Source organism: Botrytis deweyae (assembly GCF_014898535.1).
Source record: "Botrytis deweyae strain B1 chromosome Unknown BDEW_050, whole genome shotgun sequence".
NCBI classification, from domain to species: domain Eukaryota; kingdom Fungi; phylum Ascomycota; class Leotiomycetes; order Helotiales; family Sclerotiniaceae; genus Botrytis; species Botrytis deweyae.
Genome location: NW_024066257.1, coordinates 194,422 through 219,393, shown reverse-complemented (window position 1 = coordinate 219,393; position 24,972 = coordinate 194,422). Strand labels below are relative to the sequence as shown.

Sequence of the window (24,972 nt, the reverse complement as noted above, 5' to 3'; positions counted from 1 at the left end):
TCTCTCGAGCACTGGAAAGGAACGTTCTTTGGAAATTGCGATAACGAAAACATCTGACATTTTCGCCGAGAGGCCGGAAAGATTACGGAGCTGTCGTATTGGAGAGTGGGAATTTAACATTACACAATCGCAAAGTCGGAGGTTGAGAAAGAGCAGGATGAGAGAGAATAGACGGATTTAAGGGCCATTACACTCAATCGCATGCGCGATTCCGATTTTCAACGACAGAATCCATCCTCGATATTTTCCCATTGCGAGGAAGATACATCGAATGCGCATTCGACGACATTAAGAAGACGATAGAACGATGAACCCCCACTCGCCGCCTACGAGCGCAAGTGGTTACCCGAACAAACGAGCGAGACAAAGTCCTCCAGAGCCTCCTAGTATATCTGCTGCGCTAGTTAAGAATGATAGCCCTAAGATTGCAGCAGAGGAAATTGTACCTGCGGAACCAATACTAGTGAAGGCTGAGGCAACTGCTGGTGGTAAGGCGGGACAGAGTAGCAGTTTTCGCAATGTCAGCGCGTGTAACAGATGTCGATTGAGGAAGAATAAATGCGATCAGAATTTGCCCAGTTGTGCAAGTTGCGAGAAGGCGGGGCATAAATGTGTGGGCTATGATCCGATCACCAAGAGGGAAATTCCTAGGAGGTGAATCTTCTTATCTTTTTCTTTTCATGAGAATTGGTGATGGAATATTGAATGCTAATACCTGACTATAATAGTTATGTGTACTATCTCGAGACGAGGACAGCACACCTCGAATCCTTGCTAATACAAAACAACATTCCATTTGCGCCAGCCGAAGTTCTGGAACACTCCCCAAAGCCAGGGACAGATCCTGCGGCAGTACAAACTCCCAGTGATGATGGCAGATCGACATTCAATGGGGATACGGCTCTTGTGCGAAAAAAAGCGCAAGATGAGGCGACATGGAATAAGAGGCAGGACGAATCCGAGAAGGTGAACAAACTGATGTCAAATATTGAGAGTGTTTCGGTTCAAGGTGCTTCAGACAAGAGATACTTGGGCTCAACATCCGGCATATCGTTTGCAAGAGTGGTGTTTGCAGCAGTGAGATCTTCAGTGTCTGGTGCTGCTAGTGATCATAGTGGTGTGAGGCCTTCACGACCAGCAGGAAATTCGAAAGCTGCTGCACAAGGGGGAACTTCGATGCGTGATTCATTCTTTGGTTTGCATACAAAACCTACGATTAAACAAGCCCCTTTCCCTGATAAGGATGTTGGAAAGAGATTGGTGGACTTCTATTTCGAGCATGCAAATCCTCAGATACCTATATTACATCGAGGAGAATTCATGAAAATGTTTGAGGAGGCATATGCGACTGGGGATACCAAAATTAGGACTCCTCGAGAACTCTATATGCTCAATATTGTGTTTGCCATTGGCGCTGGAATTTTCCTTGGTGATTCGGGCGCTCGAGAAGAGGCGGAAAAGACAATTAATGGCGACAAATCAAAGCGCACAACCAGTGGCAAACAAAGCCAGCCTGAGGAATATCATGCCTCAGCAATCGTTCATCTCGAAGCATGCCTCAGTTCTTCGGTAGATAGAGTTGATGGTTTCGGTGGCGGTTTGGAGGAACTCCAAGCTGTTCTACTCCTGGCAGGATTCGCGTTATTGAGACCTGTGGCTCCTGGTTTGTGGTACATTATTGGAGTGGCGGTTCGCTTAGCAGTTGATTTAGGTCTGCATTATGAAGATGGGAAGGATATTGAAGTTCCAAAATTGGAAGTGCCTGGAGTAAAGAACGAAGACGCGGAGACTGCAAGATTACATCGGGAGCGTACGATGCGAGAACGAGGCCGTCGTGAATATATCCGAGATTATAGGAGGCGACTCTGGTGGTGCACATACTCCTTTGATCGACTTGTTTCCACGTGCGTTGGAAGACCCTTTGGCATTACCGATCAAGTAGTGACAACAGAATTCCCTTCATTGCTCGACGACAAATATATCACTCCTGCTGGTCTGCAGGACCCAGGGGTTGGCGGATCAAGTTACAAGCATGTGGCATATCATTACTTTCGCCTGAGACTGCTGCAGTCTGAAATTTTACAGGTATTGCAGCATCAACAAGCATTGCATGCGCGAGCGGGTGGTGCAAACTTACGCAATCCTTTCATGCATACACAACTACCATCTCCTTTCCTGGTGAAATTTGATAGCTTCCGTTCTTGGCGTATTGACATCGACAAACGCCTCTGGGAATGGAAAACATCGGCTCCTACCAAGCGGGACATGGGTGTAGAGTTCTCAGTAGACTTTCTGGAGCTCAATTATTGGCAATGTGTTATCATGTTGTATAGACAAAGCTTGAGTGTGCCACCAATGTTTGAAGGAGAATTTAGCACCAGTGAAGAGGTTGAAAGTCCCAGTATACACAATGTGGAGCTAAGAGAAGATGAGGAAAGGGTCTTTTTGAAAGTTGCCGAGGCGGGACAGAGAGTTCTGAGATTATATAGACAGTTGCATCGAGTGCGACTTGTCAATTATACTTTTCTGGCTACGCATCATTTGTTCATGGCTGGGATCTCATTCTTGTATGCTATTTGGCACTCTCAGGTTGTCAGAAGTCGTCTGGTAGGTTTGCATATATTCATCTTATTCATTCAGATGGTTACTAATTGCGATTTCAGACAATGGATGAAGTTGACTTCACAATTTTGGCCGCGACGTCTGTCCTTGGGGATCTCATAGATAAATGTCCTCCGGCTGAAGCATGTCGAGATGCTTTCGACCGCATGTCCAAAGCTACGGTTCAGATGTGCATGTCTACTACTGGTTTCGGTTCCGGGGCTCAGCAGGGACTTCATTCAAGACGTCCCCATCATACTAGTGGACAACATCACCTACAATCACAACCAGATGATTACTTCAATGCCAACAGTTCTCGGCTTCGAAAACCGCCACAGTCTAATCGCCCGAAGCCTCAGTTCGACATGGGTCTCAATGATCTTTTTACTCCTCAGCCTCCTCCAATTGGTACGAAAGGGCATTCTAGGGAGACTTCTGTCAACAATCAACCCAGGAAGAATTTTGCCAATGAGAGGCCAACTTCGAGAAATGGCACGGGCTCGAATAACACAGTGAAGACGGAATTTGAAACATACAGAAATGATTCCAATTCTTCACAAATCAATTCACCAAACTTTGCCATCTCGCCTCCATTTAGTAATCTAGATAACAACATGAACCTCGATCCAAACCTTTTTCCGAACCAACAGAGTCCAGTGCAAGGATATACATCAGCTCCAGGCCAAAGCCAAAATCCGGACATGTATCAATATGATCCTGCCAATGGAAACGGTGGCAACAGTAACGCCTATAATTTTGATTTTCAAAATGCACCGGGGTTAAGCTTTTTGAATTACGCGGGTGGGGGTTATGGTGGTGCAGAAGGATCGGGGGGAGATGACTGGGATTTAAGTGGATTTGATATGGGATTTGGAGAGAACTTGGGGGATGTTACGACAGTTGGGGGTGTTGGAGCGGGTGGTGGACCGGCGGGGATCAATCTACTCGATGAGTACTTCTTTGGAACGGGAACTTAAATTCTTGGAACTTATGGAATGAGTTGTTAATTGGGTTAAGGAAGATGAATAGGGAAGGAGAACCTAGTATTTCCAAGCGAACCGTGATGGTGAAATAAGGCATGGCGTTTAGTGATAGGTATGGTGGACGGTTTTTTTTTTAAATTTTAAATTCTTGTAAGAATTCGCAACGTGGAGATGTATGTAAAAGCTTGGGAAACGATGAATGGGGTATTGGGAATAGGAAAAAGTCGGGGCAGCAGATGATGAAGTCATGTTATTATCATGTATATAGAGTATGCGGTTTGTACCATATTCACGAATTCACGAGTCGTTCTTTCTTGTTTTATTCCAGAACTATATTTTTGAAGTCTACAGTTAAGCAATCAAGGTTTTCGGGGTCTGTAGATATCTATAATTCGTATCGAGATTTGTATGTATGGGTCGGTATTTATGAATCCCTTTATCTACATCGATATGCGCATCGGCTTCTCACTAATAAATTTCTTACGATTTCTTCGGGAATGGATTGTTGAGACTGCTGGAGTTTGAATTGTGATGGAATCTACACATCTCTCAAGTGAAGTGTAGATATGGCATTATGTTACACGATTGATCAAATCCATATTCAGCAATCAAACTTCATATGCTGGATCATTCCTCAATAATGCTGATAGAAAGTATGTCATTGGGGCAAATGAGCTGCTAGGATCTTGTTGATAGGGGTAGATCTGTGAATGCGCGATGATTTCTTAGGGATCTTCATATATTTCAACGAAAGAGTTTGAATGTAAGTTCAACGGTTGTACAGTCGGTCGTCGCTCCCGAAGCAGTACTGGAGAGTTGGGAGAATGTCACAGTACCGACACATTAGAAAAAGGTTGTCGAAAGTCAATTTTCTACATCAGTTTCTAGAACCTTGATACATGCATGATGAATCCTGCATCATAAGTGCAGAGTGCAAGTTTCTTTAAGGGGCACTTAAAGACTTCATCGATACAAGTCATTATTTCTGAATATCAACGTTCATTATATTAATGTCTGATGTCTAAAGGTTCACTACCTGAAACCTCGAACTCCTCTCTAAATCCTACCCACCCCAGCCAAAGTGCTACAAACATGATGATAAAAGTCCATTTGAAACCAATCTATCATCATCACTTCTGAGACGTATTCCTAATTCAAGGTAAATTCTATGACATCTCCATTCCACCACCATTCTACCGACGGATTACGGTCTCCCTGTCCTCGCTCCCTTCTCTCTCTTCTTCCACTCGAAGTTTCATTTTGTCTGCCACTTGGAATTTCCTCTCTTCTCGTCCCTGATGAAGATCTTGTAGCATCTGAGTTCCATTCAACACCGTCATTTCTCAACTCCCTAAGACAAAAAGCCAACCAGTTACAAATTTCTCCAGTTTCGTTTGTGAAACTCCGGCCTCCTGTTAAATACTCCGATCGCATTCCGCGTATTTGTGGAGTGCTGTAGAAATTCCACACAGATGTGCTTGAGTGGGAGAATCTGGGTTGTAAAAAGACATCGCAGAATGCGAGAAATTCGTTCCACCAGTAATCGGAGGCGTGGAATATCTGGCAGAGGAGATGTTGGTAGTGGGTGAATTGAGTGTATTGTCGTTGTGTGTCGAGGAGCCAGTGGGTGGCGTCGAAAGGTTGGAAGGTCTGAGGGCTGGAAGTTGGAGGGTTAGCGGTGTATACAGGAGGGGGTAAGTAGTGCTGGTTGTCCATGTTGAATCAATATTTTACTAGTAGTATAGCCTCCAAGTAATTTTATTGTAGCTTGAAGTAAATGAAATGCTTGTTTAGCTTCACATTGAAACCGGGGCGTTGTAGAGTATTTATATCAAAAAAGTCGCTTAGAAATAGAGATCATCAGCTTAAGGAGCCGGCCGGAAATATTCATATTCACAAGTCCTCAGTTGACATTCAAATAAATGAAAAATCGCTCATATGCTAATAAGTATGAAATACATTCAATGCTGTGTTGATTTCATGGCAGTAAGTATTTGATCATGATTCATATCAGAGGCTTCTCCTTTTGCCAGCTAACCGGGCACAGAAAGGGGTCAGCGCCGTCTTTGGCGAATCACATACATGTTCACACTGCTTCATATAGTTCATTCACGACTGAAAGAACAGAAGGCTCATGAATGTTTTCAAAGACACTTTGATATTTTCACATCCCTCAATTGATGTCCTTGTTCAACGTGCTTGCCCGGGCGCGACTACAAAATCCGGACTGTAACACGATTCCAAAAGCCCCAGGGAATCCTTTCTTGCTAGATGTCATTTCATTGTTCAAAAATCGAATATCATACATTTTCCAATCATTCAAAATAAGGATTGGCCCAAATATCAATAGAATGTTTATTGTCGAAGTGCAATCCACTATTGGATACCCGAATATATAGGAACTTTATGCCCAATCCCCAGAATCATGTTGGGAGAAACTCATCAGGGCCACCCAATCATTTAGAATCATTTTTGGTCAAATTCTCCAAGATTGTTCAGCTTCTTGGTTTCCAGATCAAACTCTGCTAATGTCTTATCTCTCATCTCCTCTCCTGTCTCTCAACCAGCCCTCACCAGATACATTTATACCCCATCGCACTTTACTCCGCCAAGCGAAGCAGAAGCCAACCAACACAGCTTTCAATCTCACCATCTCCCATCACTTTATTTCTACCACTCTGATACACAACCTTCAACCCCTTTCCAAATTCCTTCCTCAGTCCTGAAAACTGTACCGGTAGCCGAAATTTTCACGCTCGCTCTTTACAGAGTCTGAATACAATTCCACTCTCTAGATGACTGTGCTTCGTTCTCAGAGCTTCACCGGAGTGTGGAATGAATCGACCCCAACAACTGTCTGGAGCACCGAAGATTTGACCGGGGAGATATCGTCTCTCGTGGAAAGCGCCTAAGGTTCGAGCGCCTTTGAACCAGGCACTGTGGCCGTAACTTGGGGTTTGGTGGGGAGATGGACATGGAGATGGCAGTGTAGACGGCGAGGATGATGTAGATTCCGGGCAAGGGAAAAGTTTGCGGAGAAGACGACCGATTCTTATTGTGACACTCAAGATATAATCTTTTAGCAGATTAAAATATTAAGTTATTAATTGCAAGCATAGGGTTGATATAGTTGAGAAGCTGGGAATTTATCTATTTGCCATGCTCTAGATATTCTCTGTTCCTTGTAGCGGGATTAGATGGTTCTTGAAGCATTCGGACGAAGGTCTTCCCAAGAAAAAAGTATAGCTTAGACGGATGCCATACATGCGCCAGATTCCTTCGACTGAGAAAACACCATTATAAATTTGATTGAATGTTAGATAGTAATGGAAATGACAGACAAGTAGAAGTGGAATATCCCTTTGTAAGTGAATGATACCTCTTCTGGGATAACGACTGCCCGAAAGGGGTAATTTTTGCTAAGATGGCTGCAGATAGAATTGATCCTATTTGAACAACTTTTAATCGAGCTTTGGAATTTTTCTTTCTTTCACCTGAGCCGCTGGCGCAAATATTGTAATGTTTTCTGAAAGTTGGATTGTCGAAGAATCTTTTTGCTGATGTTAACGATGAGACAAGAGTTTTTAGCTGCTAGTTACAAGATGCGATTAATTCACTATTTCTGAAGCAAATTACCTCGACTTAACATTGACCAGTGATTCGCAATATGTTTTCTGCCAGATTTGACATTTCTTCTCGGCCTTCCATCTGCCATGAATTCATTGACTCTATGTATTGACGCGACTTTTGGAACACTCGGTCGAAAAAGCGACGATTGGACTGAGAATGCTCTATTCCCAAAGACAAACTCTGTGTTTCTCTTCTTTTATCGTCTCCTTCAGGATTGATAGCAAAAGCAAACTCGAATGTTTGCCATTCCACCGTCACAGTGTAACGCTTGTTACATCTGGCAGATATTTGAGCTATGAGCTGATATAGCTTGGTGCGGTGGATATGGATGTCACGTGTCTCGTAAATGCATTCGGGGATTTGGGATCCTGAGATCAGATCAGGTCTACTCGTACCATTTTTTCAATTCTGTACGTTGCAATTGATTCATAGATTTTCAATACAAATATGCCTAGATCCCGCAAGCAAAAAAGACTGATGGCATATGAGGCGAACAAGTTGAAAAACATTGCTCACATTGAAAAAACTCCTCAATTTGTACTTCTTCTACCTCTCATAGAAGACCCATCCTCCAATGTGTCTTCCGCTCTCGATGCTCATTCGGCTCTCACTTCGAACACAATTGCTAATGTAAAGAAAGAAATTTGGGCAAATGGCAAAACATCCCCCGCGGATGGATCCGACCTGCTCAGAGATCACCCTTATGACACCTGGTGTGCACTTTTTGTACTCGTCGCTCGGACATCACCTGATCAACAATCTAGACTAATCGAATTCATCATTGGCCTTCAGAAGATTGAAGTTATAGACAGAGACACGGATCAGTCGAAAGTTTTGAAGTATTATGACATGGAATTATGGAGACAGTTGCCAGGCTTCGGGTGGGAGGCTCGTGAGATTTACAACACTGGTTCGTTTGTTACCTTCTCATTTCTGCTCAATTCCCTCATAAAATTAACTTCGTGTGAAGATGCATATTCCTCCACATTGACAGACAGAGAAAAGACTTCGTATGAAAACAAGAACGCATTTCTAGCGCAACTTTTAGCAATAAGTGAGGTCAGCATTGGAGTTAATGAATTTGAACCCCTTGATTTCTCACTTTTTGCATTATGGGTGTTTCGCGATGCATTTGAGAACAAAGGAGAAAAGAGTAAGGATTTGAAAATGCGGGTGGCATGTTGGTGGCTTGTATTTGCAGCCGAGAAACTGCGGTTGAATGTCGTCAATGAGAAAAGTATGCCAGACAGAACTGGAGCTGGTGGAGACTTTTATGAGAAGAAGGAATGGGTCGGTTATAGTCGGGAGAGGTGGGATATCTGGAGAGAAGGCTTGAGAAATGCCGATGGCGATCGAGAGACGAGAGAGTTGATCAGTGATGCTTTAGCGTGTATGGAACGAGTTACAGGTTTTGAGTCTTGATGATTGTATACCAGTATTCGGTTCCCATAACATGCAAGAAGCAACCACGAACTCCCCCAAATCTTTTTTCCCAGAGTCTTTTTATCAATCAATCGGTCCTATCCAAGCGCATTCCCCAATCCTACAATCAAGTTATGACATTGATCACTCAAAACAATAGAATAACATGGGTGATTCCCAGTGTACTATAGCGAAATCCTCTGGTATTTATAACGACGGTTTTGCGTCCGCGATGTGCAGGATGCGTCACGAGTTGTGTGTGATTTTGGCACCTTGGTGTTAAATTTGTGGGAACGGTATCTCAGAACTCAATTTCCGACAGCAAGGCAATATTGCCTAGATAATGAATGCAAGTTCAAGGACCGCCCATGCTATGATTAATGTATAGTTACGCGCATCGTCGTTGGGAAGGGATAAAGTTGGGCTCGCACCTTTGCCTGGATTCGCAATATCATTAACATTGCTCACTTAGCAGCCACAAGAGAGATCAAGATCTGGTGAGAGGCCTTGTTTGCAAAAGGTCTGATCTATCATGATCCCCGACTATCCGAGATATCTGGAATTCTAGGTAGATTCTTGGGCTGAGCAGCTAAAATGTTCGGCTTTGAGCTTGGTCAGAATCGCGTCACACTGATACGTGGCTAGTAATTTCCGTTTCCAATGATTAATTGTGTGATAGACTTTCTAATTGAACACTATATCGAGATAAACAGTACATATTGAATTTGAGAAGGATGAAAAGATCCACCTTCAAGCTGTTTCTGCCAGTGCCTATCAATTACCTTCCCACTCGCGTGAGAATTAAGCTTGATTAAGGGGTGCGCAAACGAAAAGCGCACAGATCTTTTGCTTTACCTCGAATCGAACGACATCTCCAATCTATACACGTACCTAACTGATATATAGAGCAGGTACGATTGATCACACCGTATCTCATCGGAGAGACTAAGAACACAATGTCTCGTCTTCTCAAGATTTCGCCTGAAATTTGAGAAATCATTCTTAAATACGTCCTCCATAAGAACCCACAATAGAGCATCACAACATGGACTCATGGCGACGATCAATTTTCACTGTACTTGGATGGAAGAAAATAGTTGATTCAAAAAGAGCCAAGCCCCGGATTCAAGTTTGGAGATGACTCTTTTTTCTCCTAATGCGACTAGACTTAAACTCTAACACTTTAAACTTCTTTGTGGTAGTGAGCATTGAGAACCAGTATTATACTTCCTTCAAACTTTTGACACGTGTCTGCAATATTTTCTCCCTATCCCTCGCTAGTCTACGTAAGCGTCATCCACCAAACATAGGAACGAGTGAAAAGCAAAGAAGGTATCCAAATTTAATTAGCATTTTTTCAAGTGCATTCCAAGATCGCCAATCGCACCAACTAACCATAAAACCTTCACTAATATAGATTGTACTGCTGTCAATCACTTCCAGCTTACACATTAGCTCTAGAAAAATAGATTTTATCATAATGGATTTGGTTACCATTGTGCCAACCATGCCCCTAAGGGCCCTAGAGCCAATCTAATCATAGATTATATGCATATTCAGACTATCACCTTCTTCTGATCTCCATACTCAAGCTTGGCGTACTAACACCCTTAGATCAGTCCAATGAGACCTCTAGTGTCGAAACTCCGCAGAAGTCTTTTATCCCACAACATTTCTCATTTCTATTTTTATCACCTTATCATAATCGTCACTGCTATCGAAATAATCATCACCATTCACAATTATCAACATTTATACCTCGCCCTTGGTACTGCAATACATCAACCTCCAATTTACCGAACAATTTGATGAAACACTTACTGCCATCATTTTGACACATATCTCATCGAATATCAGTACTTGAAACCAACGAAAGCACAATAATTGCACCCATCCAATCTTTTTGCTCCCAGCGTCTGGATACTCGCGTGGGGAAAACCTTAAGCGAATGTGAGTGCAACCCGATCAAGACATTTGTGTAGGTTCACAAGTTGATTCGTTTCATCTGCAGGCTTCATCCGCTTCCCCGTTAGCTTGGACCTGAATATTATTATATCGATCAATTTAACCCACAATCGGGTGTTTGAACCGTCTGAACTACCATCAGACGTTAATTTCCTGGTTCATTCTGAACACTCAGCCTAGATATTGAAGCCTCTTATACATAACAACTGCAGCTATGTCAGACTATTCGGATTTGCCATTGGAACTTGAACTTCGAAACCAAATTTACAGAGATACAGTAATCCCCAGGTTAATAGCAAAAGCGCATAGATTCAGTCCATATGAAAAGTTACGAAAATACTTTCAAAACAAACTTCGCGCTTGGAAGTCGCAACAACGTAAACTTGCCAAGGCTCAACAGCAAGGAGCTCCGGCTCGTAGACGGAGACAATGCAGGGGCATCAAGCCAAGAGCCGAAGAACAAAATTCACCAATGAAAGCTCGTCGTGTCCGCCGTTCACCTCAAACGTTACGACGAGAAAGAGAAGCGATACGTGCCTGGAAGATACGATACGCTAATCAGCCACCTCCCAGTCCACGAGATGAAGCTACCGAGTCTCAACTGCCAGAAGCTCCGGCTCGTAGACGAAGACTATGCAGGGGTATCAAATCAAGAGCTGAAGAACAAAAATTCGCCAATGCAGACGCACAACCTCTCGGGCCATCTCGAATGTTACGACGAGAACACAAAGAAGCGATACGTCGCTGGAAGTTACAACAAGTTCATCAACCAGATCTCATTCAAGAAGATGAATCTGTAGATTGACAACAATAGAATGAAGCTTCCGGCTCTCAATCACCAGAAGTTCCAGTCCGCAAAAGAAGATTAGTCAGAGGCATTAAAGCGCAACCAGACACCCAATTATTCTCGTTGCAGTTCAATACCATAGGTGTTGATTCTTCTATACCCCCCGAACATCATCAATATTTGATGAGTGTATCCACTGAGATGACTCAGTTATCCTCAGAGAACTCATTTTTCCTAATTTGATGCTTGAAACTAACTTTCGCCCTGGACTTCTGAAAACTATCACGAGCCTAACGAGCAATTCATTTCCTTCGTCATCTTCACGAAATTTCCAGTCTCTACTTATCTCGACTTCAATATACAACCTGATACAACCAACTATCACCTACTATCAGATTGAACCACCATCTTCACATCATTTTCGGCCATTCGATACATAGCGACTATATTCTTATACAAAACAATACCGGATCATTAAGACTACCCGCAGCGTATCATAAACTTAGTTCAAAATCCTCACTCATATCAGCCTTAATAACACACATCGCAAAGCAGTATTTGCTAGCTAGCAGATTAATCTCTCCAGTTCTCCTCACGATTTACACTTTAAATCTTAAAGTTTAATATTCAGCATCCAATCTTCCGAGTCTGAATTGAACCACCGGAGTCTCCCACAATTCATCTATCAAAACACATCACCATCCGCGATACACCAAACTCTTAAAGGATGATGAACATCCGACACATCAACGAACAAAAGGTGCATCACTTAGCAATGGCGGTCATGAGGATATAGTATTAAGAAAATACACCTACTTTTACTCGTATCATTAACCCTCCAAAAGTAATAAAATGTCAGAATAATACGAGAAAGTACCAGAATGTATATTAGTATCACGTATCTACCTAGTGTATTTATGTAGCAAATCTAATTAAAAACTCAGCATGTTTTATTTTGGCTTCCTTCCATCTTCTGTGAATGAGTTGTGACAGTAATAGCCCATTCTTGACACCATATTCAGAAACCTCCATCTATCTAGGTAAATATATTTCATAATTCACTTGTCCTTCCAACCAGTTTGTCTTTCGTGTGGACCTCAAAACGAGTTTCCTATTTCAGTACTGAAGGGAGTCTTGTTGCATATCTGAAATTTTATCCTCGTACGTCGATAGAGGAACTTTCTGAATTTCTTTGCTAACGTGAGTGAGCAAGCTCATTTTTTTTTTCAGATATGCAACAAAATTATTCTTATAATAAAATTAGCTATAAATCTCCATCCAACCAAACGAATCCCAAAAATTCATTCAATCCTTCCCGAAACATGTACAATTTTAATCTTAACCAAATCCACCTATCTATTCTTCCCCCCGGATCCACTAATCGTTTTCGTTCTCTTCTCTCTCCTTGAGCCATTCACCCCATTAGTCTCGCGATCACCTGTCTCGTGCTCCCCTCCATCTTCTTTCTCGCCCCTCTTTACATCCATCCCATTGCCAAACCATCCCCGCTCCTCCATCCACGTCATCGGCGCAAACATCATTGCCCCTACTATACATAAAAATGTCGCAATCAGCCTCCAAAGGCTAATAATTTGTGTTCCTCCCGGCCAGAAAAACTTGACGAGTTCTGCAGATTGATAGAGATCTTCTTGGTGCTTTATAAGGTATTTGGTTTCGGATGCTGAGGACCTGGTTTTAGAAGATTGTTTGACGGGGGAGAGATTAAGGATTGTGGTTAGGTACACTGTTGGATAGAAAAATGGAAGGAAGAAGAGGTGGAATTGTTGATGGAGTTGGAGAAAGAGAGTTTGCGTTTCTGGGTTATATTCTAGAGTTGATAAAGATTAGCAATGGCTCCAAATTGCATCACATAGTTCCATCCCATCAACTCCTCTATCCTTGACCTCCTCCATATCCCCATTTCCCCGTTCCCTCCTTCTCCTCCCTTTTCCCTGTCTTTTCCCCTTCCTTCCCCCTTCCTTTCCACCCCATGCCAATCAAAAATCATGAGAAAACTCACCAACTCCATCCACTCCCACCACAACCCTTGGACTCAACACCTTATACCATTTATACACACACCCCAATACCCATCTACTATTGACCTCTCCAACCAGGGGTAGTCGAACAGAAGAAAAAGAAGGTACCGAGCACAGTGGATGCGAGAACGATGCGTCGGGGGTGAAATACTGTTGTAGAGCTTTTTGTTGGGCGGAGGGAGCCCCGGAACAGAGGGTGTGGATCAGAGATGTGATTTGTGATTCTACATTCAATAATTAGTAAGGTGTTCAAGGGAACAATGAGTGAGATGAAGGGAGAGAAGGAACAGGAGGATAATATGGGGATTCGAGGTACTATTGCGATTCTCCTAGCGTGAGGATAAGATTCCTTCAATTTTGAATCTTGAACTTACTTGGATTATCCATTTTGATTGAATTTCTTCACTCGCTGATTGCAATTGCGTAGTCTGTCGAGTTATATTTTCTATCGGGTGAAAGGAATGTCGATTGCAGAACCAATGAATGAATTGCGCGCATCTTTGAAAGAAATCGAATGTTGAAACCAAACACCTGCATTGATCGCGACGATGATGTCACAAGCGAAGTGGGATAGAGTTTCCAGGATCTCGGTTCCTTCCGTTGACATGTGAAAAATGCCCCCCCTTTCCATAAAGAGGTAAGCGGGAAAGGACTGAGCTGCTTTAGAACCTTAATTTCGATGTCGTTTGTGTTTCACATTTTGTTTTGATATTGAAATATTTCCAATGAGATAAATCTAATTTGTGATAAATCAATGAGTTCTTTTGATCTTGATTACCTAATCCCGGACCTAGAACCAGTCCAAACATCATAAATCATAATTATACGCTATCAATTCTCTGTACGACGATCGCCGTCGCCGCACCACCACCATTGCAAATCGCTGCAACACCATATTCTCCGACTTTTAATTGATGCAATAATGTTGTGAGAATTCGTGAACCCGAACTTCCTAGAGCATGGCCAAGTGAGATTGCTCCACCAAGTAGATTAACTTTTGCGTTCTCAAGTCCGAGGATCTAGATTGTGTAAGTATTTTCGTTGATCAATCCGATCGAGTGGGACAAACCTTTTCATTTGCCTTGATAACTGCTGCGAATGCCTCGTTGAACTCCCAAATTGCTACATCTTCCTTCTTGATTCCAGCTCGTTCTAGAGCAAGTGGCACTGCTTTGGCGGGAGCTACTGGGAAATCAATTGGATCAATTGCAGCATCTGCAGAGCCACAGATTCTTGCTAATACTCTCGATCCGGTTCCATATTGTTGTGCAATGGCTTTGTTTCCCAATACCAATGCGCTAGCGCCGTCATTAAATGTCGAAGCATTGGCAGCGGTAATTGTTCCACTTCCATCTCTAACAAATGCTGGTTTTAATGAGGAAACCTTATCGAACTTGACATCCAGATAACCCTCATCTGTATCGATGATCGTGTCGCCCTTTCGACCCTTTACGGTTACCGGGGCAATCTCCTCTTTGAATGCGCCGACTTTCCATGCTTCTTGCGCCCGTTTATATGATTGGATAGCGTATTCGTCTTGTTGTTCTCGTGTAATTTCATATTTCTTTGCCGTGGTCTCCGCGCATACACCCATGTGAAATTGGTTGTAAACATCCCATAGGCCATCTTTAATGAGCCCGTCTTCAGCTTGTACATTTCCAAATGGAGGAAGACTGCTAGCTCGAGGATAATAATATGGTACTCGAGACATATTTTCCATTCCTCCCGCAATCTGCGCTTCTGCGAGACCGAGTTGGATGTTTTGTGCAGCTAACACAACGGCTTTCATTCCGGATGCGCATACCTTATTGATTGTGGTCGCTTCAACTGATGAAGGGAGGCCAGCGAAAATAGCAGCTTGCCGAGCTGGTGCTTGTCCAACACCACCCTGCAATACGTTTCCCATGTATACATCTGAGATTTTTTCGACCGGAACTTTGGATTTCTCGAGTGCAGATTTGATGGCTACAGCGCCAAGTTGAGGGGCATTCACAGTAAGAAATGACCCATTGAACTGTCATCCCGTTTAGTTTTCGTCAACTTTGAATGATATATTGAAATAGATCGAATTACCTTTGCAGTAGGTGTCCTTGATGCACTCAAAATGTATGCATCTTGAATCTCTCTTTTGGCCGAGGTACTTGCGCTGAATTGCCGTTGAACTTGTGCTAACCGTGATGATGGAGACGACATCCTTAAATTTCTAATCGGAGATTTGGCAGTACGTGAAAACATGATGACTGTGTTTGGAGGATTCACAAGACAGGAGAGCGTTGATCAAGCCAAAAGACTTTATGGAAAAAAGGGCAGAAAAAGTGATGAATGAGTTGCTTCTGATCAATATTCAGCATTGATTGTCCCGATTGTCCCGCGGTTAGCACCGGCGGAATGTATTCCATATTCCATTTACCCCAGAGTAAAATGCTCGGACCTACACGTGCCCAGGTAGCTGTGAGACAGCCACTAAGCCCATTCTGCTGTAGCTTATCGTCACAATCTCCACGTGACTCCACGATAACATGACTCAAGGATCCTTGCTCGAGCCTTGTTTGCGTGGCGGTTCTGGTGGACAAATCTTGCATGAAGGGGTCAAAAGGGTTGAGTGAAAGCGGTCTATAATTATTATGGCTGTTGGTACCGTGCTGGGCCATTGTTAATGAAAATTCGAATCACACCAACAAAGTCGTGAGACCTCGATACGTCTCTGTATAACATCGAAAACGCTCAAGTGAATTGCGAAGTCTTCTTCACTTTTCTAGAACTGGTCATTTCATTCCTTTCCAATCAAAACTTTCCGATAAACTCATCATCCTTTGCGGCAGCCCACATAAACTTCCGCCGCCGGCTTTCACATCGGACACTAATATCCATCCGATAGAACTTGCTTTTCGGCATACCTCAAAGCTATCACTCAAATAATAAAACATTCCCATCCATTCAGGTCCAACGCGATCCAACAAGAACTCCACTTCCTGATTCTTGGTTATCATTCGCACAATTCTCCATCATGTCTACAGCTGCTCGTCGTCGTCTCATGCGCGATTTCAAGGTTAGTGGCAATCATTATCCAGGAATGGAGGGGTACCCAGATAATTGGAGAGCAACTCTAACGCTCATCTACAGCGCATGCAAACTGATCCTCCCGCTGGTGTTTCCGCATCTCCTGTTGCAGACAATGTGATGCTTTGGTTAGTCTCCCCGAAGAAATTCTAATCTTCATGGACTTGATGCCAATAATGAAACTGTTAGGAATGCCGTCATTATCGGTCCTGCAGATACTCCCTTTGAAGATGGAACTTTTCGACTCGTCATGACCTTCGAGGAACAATATCCAAATAAGCCTCCTGCCGTCAAGTTCATCAGCCAAATGTTTCATCCTAACGTTTATGCAACCGGAGAGTTGTGTTTAGATATTTTGCAGAACAGGTGGAGTCCCACATATGATGTTGCGGCTGTTTTGACGAGTATTCAAAGGTACATCAATACTTCACAAATGGTCTATTGGTTTCCAGATATATGTACTAATCTATGAGTAGTCTTCTTAATGACCCAAACACTGGCTCGCCCGCCAATGTCGAAGCTTCCAACTTGTACAAAGACAACAGAAGAGAATACACAAAGCGTGTTAGGGAAACGGTGGAAAAGAGTTGGGAGGATAATTGATGATGGATTTTCAAACATTTGAGAAGCTCATATAATGGCTGAACTGCTTTGAAGCACACTCAACGTGATACTTTACCTGGTCATATTTACGTTACGCCTCTTTTAATGATGACATGGCGGGGTTATGGAGTTTTCGAAAGGGCATCTATCATGGAGTTTCCCTTCACAATATGTTTATATGGTTATTTTCTCGAAGAGTTAGTCAATAGGACAAGATTTTCTCTACCATGGTGCATCTCACACAGCACTGTTCGATATTTCTGAAGCATATCGTTTTGTTCAGACAACCTGCTTTTACCTATCGTAGATAATGTACATACATGCCACACGGTACCTATGGTAACACAGCACAATCGATTAAAAATGAATCACGGATCTACTTAGTAATTTTCTTTTGCTTTTCTGGATTCATCACACCGTACAAAAAGTATTCTTACTGGTACTGTTTGACAATCATAACAACTCATTGATATTACTCCTCATACAAGCATATCCCTAGTCATTACCGTACAACCTTTTCTGTATGGTCGCATTGCATTGACACAAATTTATTTCTTCCGACATTGCATTGGCCTTGGGAATTGCTACGCGAAGATCTTTAGCGCGATTGTGTGTCAACATCCTCCCCTTATCAACCACTGACCACAAAGCAGTACTCAAATACAACGTTCTTTGAAACTGCAACGACAACATAAATTCTGAGTTCGACTCTTGTACATATGGTCGTTCCGGGATAGCAACCATCTCGCGATCATGTCGAACTCTATTAAGGTTGTCTGTCGGTTTAGGCCGCAGAATCGCATTGAGAATGAGCAGGGTGCTCAACCAGTTGTAAAATTCGAGGCTGATGATACCTGCGCTCTTGATGTATGTGTCTTGTGAAACTTAACTCTTTGAAGATACGGTACTCTACTGACCTCAGAGATAGTCAAATGGAGCGGCTGGTTCTTTCACATTCGATCGTGTCTTTGGCATGAGCTCACGGCAGAAAGATATTTTCGACTTCTCTATCAAGCCCACTGTGGACGATATTCTCAACGGTTATAATGGAACGGTCTTTGCATATGGTCAAACAGGAGCGGGAAAGTCGTATACTATGATGGGAACAAACCTTGACAATGATGATGGTAGAGGTGTTATTCCCAGAATTGTGGAGCAAATATTCGCCAGCATTCTGTCCAGTCCAGGGACGATCGAGTATACAGTGAGAGTCAGCTACATGGAAATCTACATGGAACGCATTAGAGATTTGCTACAGCCGCAGAACGACAATCTGCCAATCCACGAAGAAAAGAATAGAGGCGTTTACGTGAAAGGTTTATTAGAGGTTTATGTTTCAAGTGTTCAAGAAGTCTACGAAGTTTTGAAAAGAGGAGGGGATGCAAGAGTGGTAGCTTCGACCAACATGAACGCAGAGTCTTCTCGATCACATTCTATATTCGTTATAACGATCACACAAAAGAACGTTGAAACCGGGTCGGCAAAGAGCGGTCAGCTTTTCTTGGTCGATTTGGCTGGTAGTGAAAAGGTCGGAAAGACTGGTGCCAGTGGACAAACGTTGGAGGAGGCAAAGAAGATCAACAAGAGTTTGAGTGCTCTTGGTATGGTTATCAACAATCTGACAGACGGCAAATCATCGCATATTCCTTATCGAGACTCGAAACTTACCAGAATTCTACAAGAGAGTTTAGGAGGAAATAGTAGGACAACACTCATTATCAACTGCTCACCCAGTAGTTACAATGCCGAAGAAACCCTGAGTACCTTGAGATTCGGTATGCGAGCAAAGGCAATCAAGAATAAGGCCAAGGTCAACGCAGAACTCAGTCCAGCGGAACTCAAAGCCTTACTTAGAAAGGCTCAATCTCAAGTTACTACTTTCGAAACCTATGTTTCTACACTTGAAGGAGAAGTTCAACTTTGGCGTAAGGGAGAATCTGTACCAAAGGAGCAATGGGCACCCCCTCTCGCAGGCGTCAGTGGGACAAAAGCAGCAGCAGCTCAAACACCCCGGCCATCTACACCCTCACGTCTCGCAACAGAAAGTCGTGCAGAGACACCGTTGACAGAAAGGTCCGCCACTCCAGGTCTACCAATAGACAAGGACGAGAGAGAAGAATTTCTACGACGTGAAAATGAACTTCAAGATCAGATAACGGAAAAGGAAACTCAAATTGCGGCTGCAGAGAAGACCTTGCGAGACACCAAAGAGGAACTCACATATCTAAAGGAGCGGGATACAAAGGTCAACAAGGATAATGAGAAACTTACTAGTGAAGCAAACGAATTTAAGATGCAACTTGAGCGATTAGCATTCGAGAGTAAAGAGGCACAAATTACCATGGACAGTTTGAAAGAAGCCAACGCCGAACTGACCGCAGAGCTCGACGAACTCAAGCAGCAATTGCTTAATGTAAAAATGAGCGCCAAAGAATCGACTGCTGCCTTGGATGAGAAGGAGAAGAGAAAGGCTGAGAAGATGGCACAAATGATGGCTGGATTTGATCTTGGCGGAGATATTTTCAGTGAGAACGAAGCGACCATCAAGAAGGTCATTGATCATATTGATTCTCTACATGAGCAAAGCTCTGCCGGGGAAGCCATTCCCCCTGATGAGTTTGAAGAATTGAAGGCAAAACTTGTCGAGACTCAGGGTATTGTTCGACAGGCAGAACTTTCAATGTTCGGTTCATCATCGAATGATGCCAATGTCAAGCGCCGAGAAGAGTTAGAACAACGTCTTCAAGTCCTCGAGCAAGAATACGAAGACCTTCTCGAACGCAACCTAGGCGAAGGGGATGTTGCTGAGATCAAGGAGCGTCTAGAGAAGGCATACTCCAACAATCAAGACATCAAGGTCGAATTGGTGGAAGACCTCAAGAAGGAGGTCGCTCAAAAGTCGGCTGAGATTGAGAAGTTCAAGGCTGTAAATGAAGACTTGCAACAAAGAGTCAAGTCAGGCAGTTCATCCAATGGTACAGCACCAGGCTCAGCAAGCGGCAAGACTGTTCAACAACAGATCGCCGAATTCGACGTGATGAAGAAGAGTTTGATGCGGGACTTGCAAAATCGTTGTGAACGAGTTGTTGAACTAGAAATCTCCCTCGATGAGACTCGCGAACAATATAACAACGTTCTTCGTTCGTCTAACAACAGAGCTCAACAGAAGAAGATGGCTTTCTTGGAAAGAAATCTAGAGCAATTGACTCATGTTCAGAGACAATTGGTTGAACAAAATGGCAGCTTGAAGAAGGAAGTTGCGATTGCTGAGAGGAAGTTGATTGCAAGGAATGAACGGATTCAGAGTTTGGAGAGTCTGTTACAAGATTCTCAAGAGAAATTGACTACTGCCAGTCACAGGTTCGAATTCCCTCTTTACTTCCGCCTTCCTTTCCGATTGCTTTCAGTTGTACATCAATAGCATTACTAACAATTACTTTAGATTTGAAGCTCAACTTTCAGCGGTAAAAGAACGTCTCGAAGCTGCCAAGGCAGGCAGTACCCGTGGACTAGGCTCACCTACGGGTGGATTTAGCTTTGGTGGCGCCGGAAGCCGAATTGCCAAACCACTGAGAGGCGGTGGTGGTGATGCGCAAATTCCAATCATCGGAAACTTGCAAAACTCGGACACAGGAAGCACCGGGAACACAAAGAGAAGTTCATGGTTTTTCTCAGGACAGAAATAAATGAATAAACCCTAGTGGAGATTCAAGTAAAGAAAATCTATTGGAGCGGACTGGGGAGCTTATTGTGTAATTGGATTTAGCCTGAGGATATTACCTATTGTTGTGGAATGATTGAATGAGATAAGGGAGTTTGGCGGTGGTAGCATTGTGAGAAAGAGTGAGCGGAGTTGGGGAAACGGATATAGATATGGAGGGGCAGTGGATGAATAAAGAAGAGAAAGAAGTGACGAGCAACGAAGATTATAAGAATAGATGAGACTTATGTATACCCACGCTTTCTTGTTTTATAACTTTTATTTTCATGATTGATGGGAGCACGAAGTGTTAGGGATCAACTGAGTAAGCTTTTGACATTGGATTGACTTGGCAGAGGGGGGTAGGGGGCACAAGAATGAGATAGCAAACGTTAGAAATCAACGAAGCTAGAAACGGACTCCCTAGACCTTTCTTTCTTACATTTACATTTTGACATCACTTCCCAATTCTCTTGAAGAGGTTCCCGGTGCAGCAATACCCGAAAGGGAATTATTCGGCGAGCAGATGGCTGTTCTGTGGCGGTGCGGTCAGACAATGAACATTCCCGAGGTCCTCACAGAACTGTCTAGATTGCAAGAAAGATTGATAATGGTTGCGCTCCGACTTTCAATAATGCTCAGACACTTTGATGATTGACGTGCAACGGATAAAACGGCCATAGACGATGAGAAGCAGAAGGAGGGGTGGATAGTGAGTGCTGGGGCCAGATGAGTCGGTTGTGGGTCAATCGGGGCTTGCTTTGGTGGGATGTTGGTTTGAGGTGATGAGGAGGAGGGTTGATGAGGTTATAGTTCATACTTTAATAAGATATAAGATACTTCATACTTTGATAAGATACTTCATTGATAAGAGGAAGCGAATAGTTGAGATTCGATTGAAGGAGATTGTATAATTAGATCTTGGTAGGTAGTACTCATTAGATATCGCCAAATACTTTCCGATGTATCTACCGACCTGGTACCTACCGAGGAGGTGCGAGTAGTAATCAACAAATATCCGACGCTTGTGAAGCGCTTTGAATTCACAATTATTTAGACCTCGAGCCTTAAAATAACCTTAATCCACTAGTTAACCTTACCTAATTAACGCAAGCTAACCTCACATGACTAAGCAAATCAACATCATCCACCATCCAACCAACTAAGTGAAACCCTCAACAATGTGACCGTGAATATTGACTTTCTTTTTTTTCCTCTTCTTTCCTCTCGTCCATACAAATTCCATCCATCTGCACAATGCAAGACCCTCTGCAAGGCACAAGCAAATCGACGGCCTATGAACGCCGAACGGGTCTCGTGTCCCGATCATGCAAGTACTATCTATACTAGCCATCCTTGATTCAGTGAGTTCACGGTATTGTCCAACCCGAGCAGCCAACAAGTATTTTACTCTCCTTGCTTTCTTCCTGTTGGTTGACGGAAAATTCTATCTCTCTTTTCTTGAATCGAATACTTCTGTGTTTCTGTTCTCTTTAAACATTGTCGCATTGCACATTTGTATATTGTGAAGGAAATTCAGACGTGTCGGCGAGAACATTCACTGTCAATCGTTCGTTATTGCTCTTGTCAGCAATTTGCAATCTATCCCACTCTTTTTAATATTCCTTGATTGTATTGCTTGCAGGTAACACTTCGCTTTCCGGATCAAGGTGGTTTCCTTCTACTTCAAATTATTTACTTTAATATCTACTCCAACCCCAGTACATACATACAAACCTCAGGTTGTACATCATATATTTGATACACCCCTAATCACGACGACTTATACATACAAACAAGATGCGCCATCAACTTCTGATCGCATTTATTGCGCCTGCAGCATTGGCGACAGCATCCGCTCTCAAGTCTCGCGGTGAGTGTCAACAAGGATACACCCTTTGTTCTCCGGCTGGGGCGACTACTGCCACTACCCCACAAATCGGCGATCCAGATTTCGTGAATCTATTCCAAGATATCGTTCTCTCCTCTCTACCTGCAAGCAAACGATCGCTTTCTTCATCCTCAGAGCATATTATCAAGAAACGCGACTCGGCTTCATTATGCTGCGTTTCTTCTTTAACATGTCTCACCATGCACTCTTTAAACATCCCTTTTTGCTACGATCAATTCACAACCAATTATTATCTTCCAGATGACAGTTATGGAACTGTAGTAGGAGGGTCATATAGTTCTTCTTCGGGTGCTACCGCCAATTTGGAATCGGGAGATTATACAGATAAAGATGGAACAACAGGAAATATCTACAGTAGCAACAGCGCCGCCAAGCCCAATACCGCTACCCTCCCTATGCCATCCCAATTCACTGCTAGTGGAGTAGGTAGCGCTATTCCCGCATCGGTTTTAGGTGGAGTTACAGTTACTTACACGACGACGCTTCCTGCCAGTACTATTCCTGCTACTACGATTCCCGCGACTACTGTTTCGGAAAGCATTTCTCAGCAGACGATTTCAGTCTCGACGACAATTACAACTTCAATTGGGGGAAATAAATTTGTTAGCACGGAAGTTCAAATAGAGACTACGGAGACCACTATCTCAGGAACGACGAGAAGTGCTAGTACGCGGGCGGCGAGTACGGTCAGTGAGGTCGTGGCTACGGTTACGACAGTTGTGGCGAGTGCTAGTGCTTCTGCGTTAAGTGCAAGTACGACGGCTAGTGCGACTGGGAATAGTGGTGTGGGAAGATCGGGGGTGGGGATTGGAGTTGCAGGAATTATGGGCATGGTGGGAGCTGTTGCTTTGATCTTGTGAGTATGAGTATGAGAATGAAAATCAGGATGAGGGCCAGGTGGCGATGAATTCTTTGGGACGGGATGGGATGGCGAATTAAACAGGGTATGAAATGGAAGATGATATATGGATATGATACGATACCTCTAATATTAATGGCGAATATGGATATAGCTTGCTTCCTTACAAAATAGGAGTTTGAGTGTACGCGAGATTTTTGTTTGAGATTATAAAATTATTTTCTTTTCTCTTCTGAGTGATTCATGGGTGTCATCTGCGATATAGGTATGTGCTGTGATGTGTATCGATGGTTTGAATGGTTTTTTTTTCCTCTCGAGGAGTTCCTGCGGATCTGCACATCGTATATGTATGATTCTGCAACAGACTGGGGACTTGGAAGACGAAGTAAGTACTCGATCTTTTAGAGTCAGAGTAGTACACCATGGAGTTTTCCACTTTTCAATTTTTATTGTTTTTGTTTGCGGGGTGGCTCCGCGGGCTGTTAGGGTAGGTGATGATTGTTATATACGGTTGCGTATTGAAACTACTCAACTCGAATTCAATCGATCTGCTTTGTTGTTTTAAGATTGATAGAGTTTTTGATATTTGGATAGACTCGATTGCTGCTATGTATAATCTAGTCTTTGAATATGATGCTGGTTTCCACAATGGATTGGGTTCAAGGGAGTTTGTCTGAAACGCCATTCTAGCATGACGAGCCAAGAGCAGCAGTAAAAGAGTTTGAGGACGTGGTCCACAACATCGAAAGTCAGATTGAGTTCTAAATCCTGTGAAGTCATTCAAGCTTGAGCATTTTGATGAACAGTAGTTGAAGGTTTCTGATTGGGTATAGTTGAGCCTTATTATAGAATCGAAGCTAATGCTTAATCATATGATCGAAGGAGACTCTCCCCTTCCAAACAAGCTTCTCTGTCACTTCGAGAATCCTTAGAGATCCTTTAGATTTTTAAGTTCCAGATTCTATGTGTAATGCACACATTCTAAAAAGGCATATTCAATATCAGTAAAGAATTCATCAGATTCAAAGATCACGTTTGAACACATGTCCTAAAATGAAGTACTAAAACATCCTACGTTCTTGGTTGTATCATTACCATCAAGTCAGACCTGTTGAATTTTGGGGTTAATCTGGAACTTGTTCAAAATTCTTGGCCATTTGCAGTTGTTCTATTCTTCTTCTTTTGATAAATGCACCTACTTTCACCATTCCATATGAGTTTAGATGACAAGTAGGAGTTGAGGGAAAAGTTCATGGTATTATCCCACGAAAGTAGTGGTCGATCTTTTCTCTAGCCTGCCAAGCTCTCATACATGACGAACGAGACTTTTAGCTTCGTTATATCTTGAAAGAAGATTTTGCACTTTACACATTTTCTATACGTGTTCTATTCGTTTCCAATCTTTGTAAGA

General features: G+C 43.0%; 10 protein-coding genes across 10 annotated transcripts; 6 read left to right on the top strand and 4 right to left on the bottom strand.

Annotated features, from left to right (window-relative positions):
• Positions 1-307: 307 nt before the first annotated feature.
• On the top strand, positions 308-3,578 carry EAE98_011616 (uncharacterized protein; the record flags this gene model as incomplete). The annotated part of the gene is made up of 3 exons (XM_038959238.1): positions 308-654; positions 729-2,607; positions 2,664-3,578. The coding sequence occupies 3 exons, from the start codon at positions 308-310 to the stop codon at positions 3,576-3,578; spliced, it is 3,141 nt and encodes a 1,046-aa protein (XP_038804450.1).
• Positions 3,579-4,733: 1,155 nt separating this feature from the next.
• Positions 4,734-5,300, bottom strand: EAE98_011615 (uncharacterized protein; the record flags this gene model as incomplete). The annotated part of the gene is made up of 1 exon (XM_038959237.1): positions 4,734-5,300. The coding sequence occupies one exon, from the start codon at positions 5,298-5,300 to the stop codon at positions 4,734-4,736; it is 567 nt and encodes a 188-aa protein (XP_038804449.1).
• A 1,034-nt stretch (positions 5,301-6,334) lies between these two features.
• EAE98_011614 (uncharacterized protein) lies at positions 6,335-7,299 on the bottom strand (the record flags this gene model as incomplete). The annotated part of the gene is made up of 2 exons (XM_038959236.1): positions 6,335-6,660; positions 7,221-7,299. The coding sequence occupies 2 exons, from the start codon at positions 7,297-7,299 to the stop codon at positions 6,335-6,337; spliced, it is 405 nt and encodes a 134-aa protein (XP_038804448.1).
• A 362-nt stretch (positions 7,300-7,661) lies between these two features.
• On the top strand, positions 7,662-8,636 carry EAE98_011613 (uncharacterized protein; the record flags this gene model as incomplete). The annotated part of the gene is made up of 2 exons (XM_038959235.1): positions 7,662-8,124; positions 8,185-8,636. The coding sequence occupies 2 exons, from the start codon at positions 7,662-7,664 to the stop codon at positions 8,634-8,636; spliced, it is 915 nt and encodes a 304-aa protein (XP_038804447.1).
• A 2,179-nt stretch (positions 8,637-10,815) lies between these two features.
• EAE98_011612 (uncharacterized protein) lies at positions 10,816-11,406 on the top strand (the record flags this gene model as incomplete). The annotated part of the gene is made up of 1 exon (XM_038959234.1): positions 10,816-11,406. The coding sequence occupies one exon, from the start codon at positions 10,816-10,818 to the stop codon at positions 11,404-11,406; it is 591 nt and encodes a 196-aa protein (XP_038804446.1).
• A 1,334-nt stretch (positions 11,407-12,740) lies between these two features.
• EAE98_011611 (uncharacterized protein) lies at positions 12,741-13,814 on the bottom strand (the record flags this gene model as incomplete). The annotated part of the gene is made up of 3 exons (XM_038959233.1): positions 12,741-13,216; positions 13,409-13,651; positions 13,802-13,814. 3 exons carry the CDS (start codon positions 13,812-13,814, stop codon positions 12,741-12,743), a joined length of 732 nt encoding a protein of 243 aa, XP_038804445.1.
• A 434-nt stretch (positions 13,815-14,248) lies between these two features.
• On the bottom strand, positions 14,249-15,662 carry EAE98_011610 (uncharacterized protein; the record flags this gene model as incomplete). Its single annotated transcript, XM_038959232.1, has 3 exons — positions 14,249-14,446; positions 14,497-15,441; positions 15,501-15,662. 3 exons carry the CDS (start codon positions 15,660-15,662, stop codon positions 14,249-14,251), a joined length of 1,305 nt encoding a protein of 434 aa, XP_038804444.1.
• A 772-nt stretch (positions 15,663-16,434) lies between these two features.
• Positions 16,435-17,090, top strand: EAE98_011609 (uncharacterized protein; the record flags this gene model as incomplete). Its single annotated transcript, XM_038959231.1, has 4 exons — positions 16,435-16,476; positions 16,551-16,615; positions 16,677-16,901; positions 16,964-17,090. The coding sequence occupies 4 exons, from the start codon at positions 16,435-16,437 to the stop codon at positions 17,088-17,090; spliced, it is 459 nt and encodes a 152-aa protein (XP_038804443.1).
• A 753-nt stretch (positions 17,091-17,843) lies between these two features.
• On the top strand, positions 17,844-20,776 carry EAE98_011608 (uncharacterized protein; the record flags this gene model as incomplete). The annotated part of the gene is made up of 3 exons (XM_038959230.1): positions 17,844-17,957; positions 18,019-20,450; positions 20,533-20,776. 3 exons carry the CDS (start codon positions 17,844-17,846, stop codon positions 20,774-20,776), a joined length of 2,790 nt encoding a protein of 929 aa, XP_038804442.1.
• Positions 20,777-22,590: 1,814 nt separating this feature from the next.
• Positions 22,591-23,562, top strand: EAE98_011607 (uncharacterized protein; the record flags this gene model as incomplete). The annotated part of the gene is made up of 1 exon (XM_038959229.1): positions 22,591-23,562. One exon carries the CDS (start codon positions 22,591-22,593, stop codon positions 23,560-23,562), a length of 972 nt encoding a protein of 323 aa, XP_038804441.1.
• Between the last annotated feature and the right edge of the window lie 1,410 nt (positions 23,563-24,972).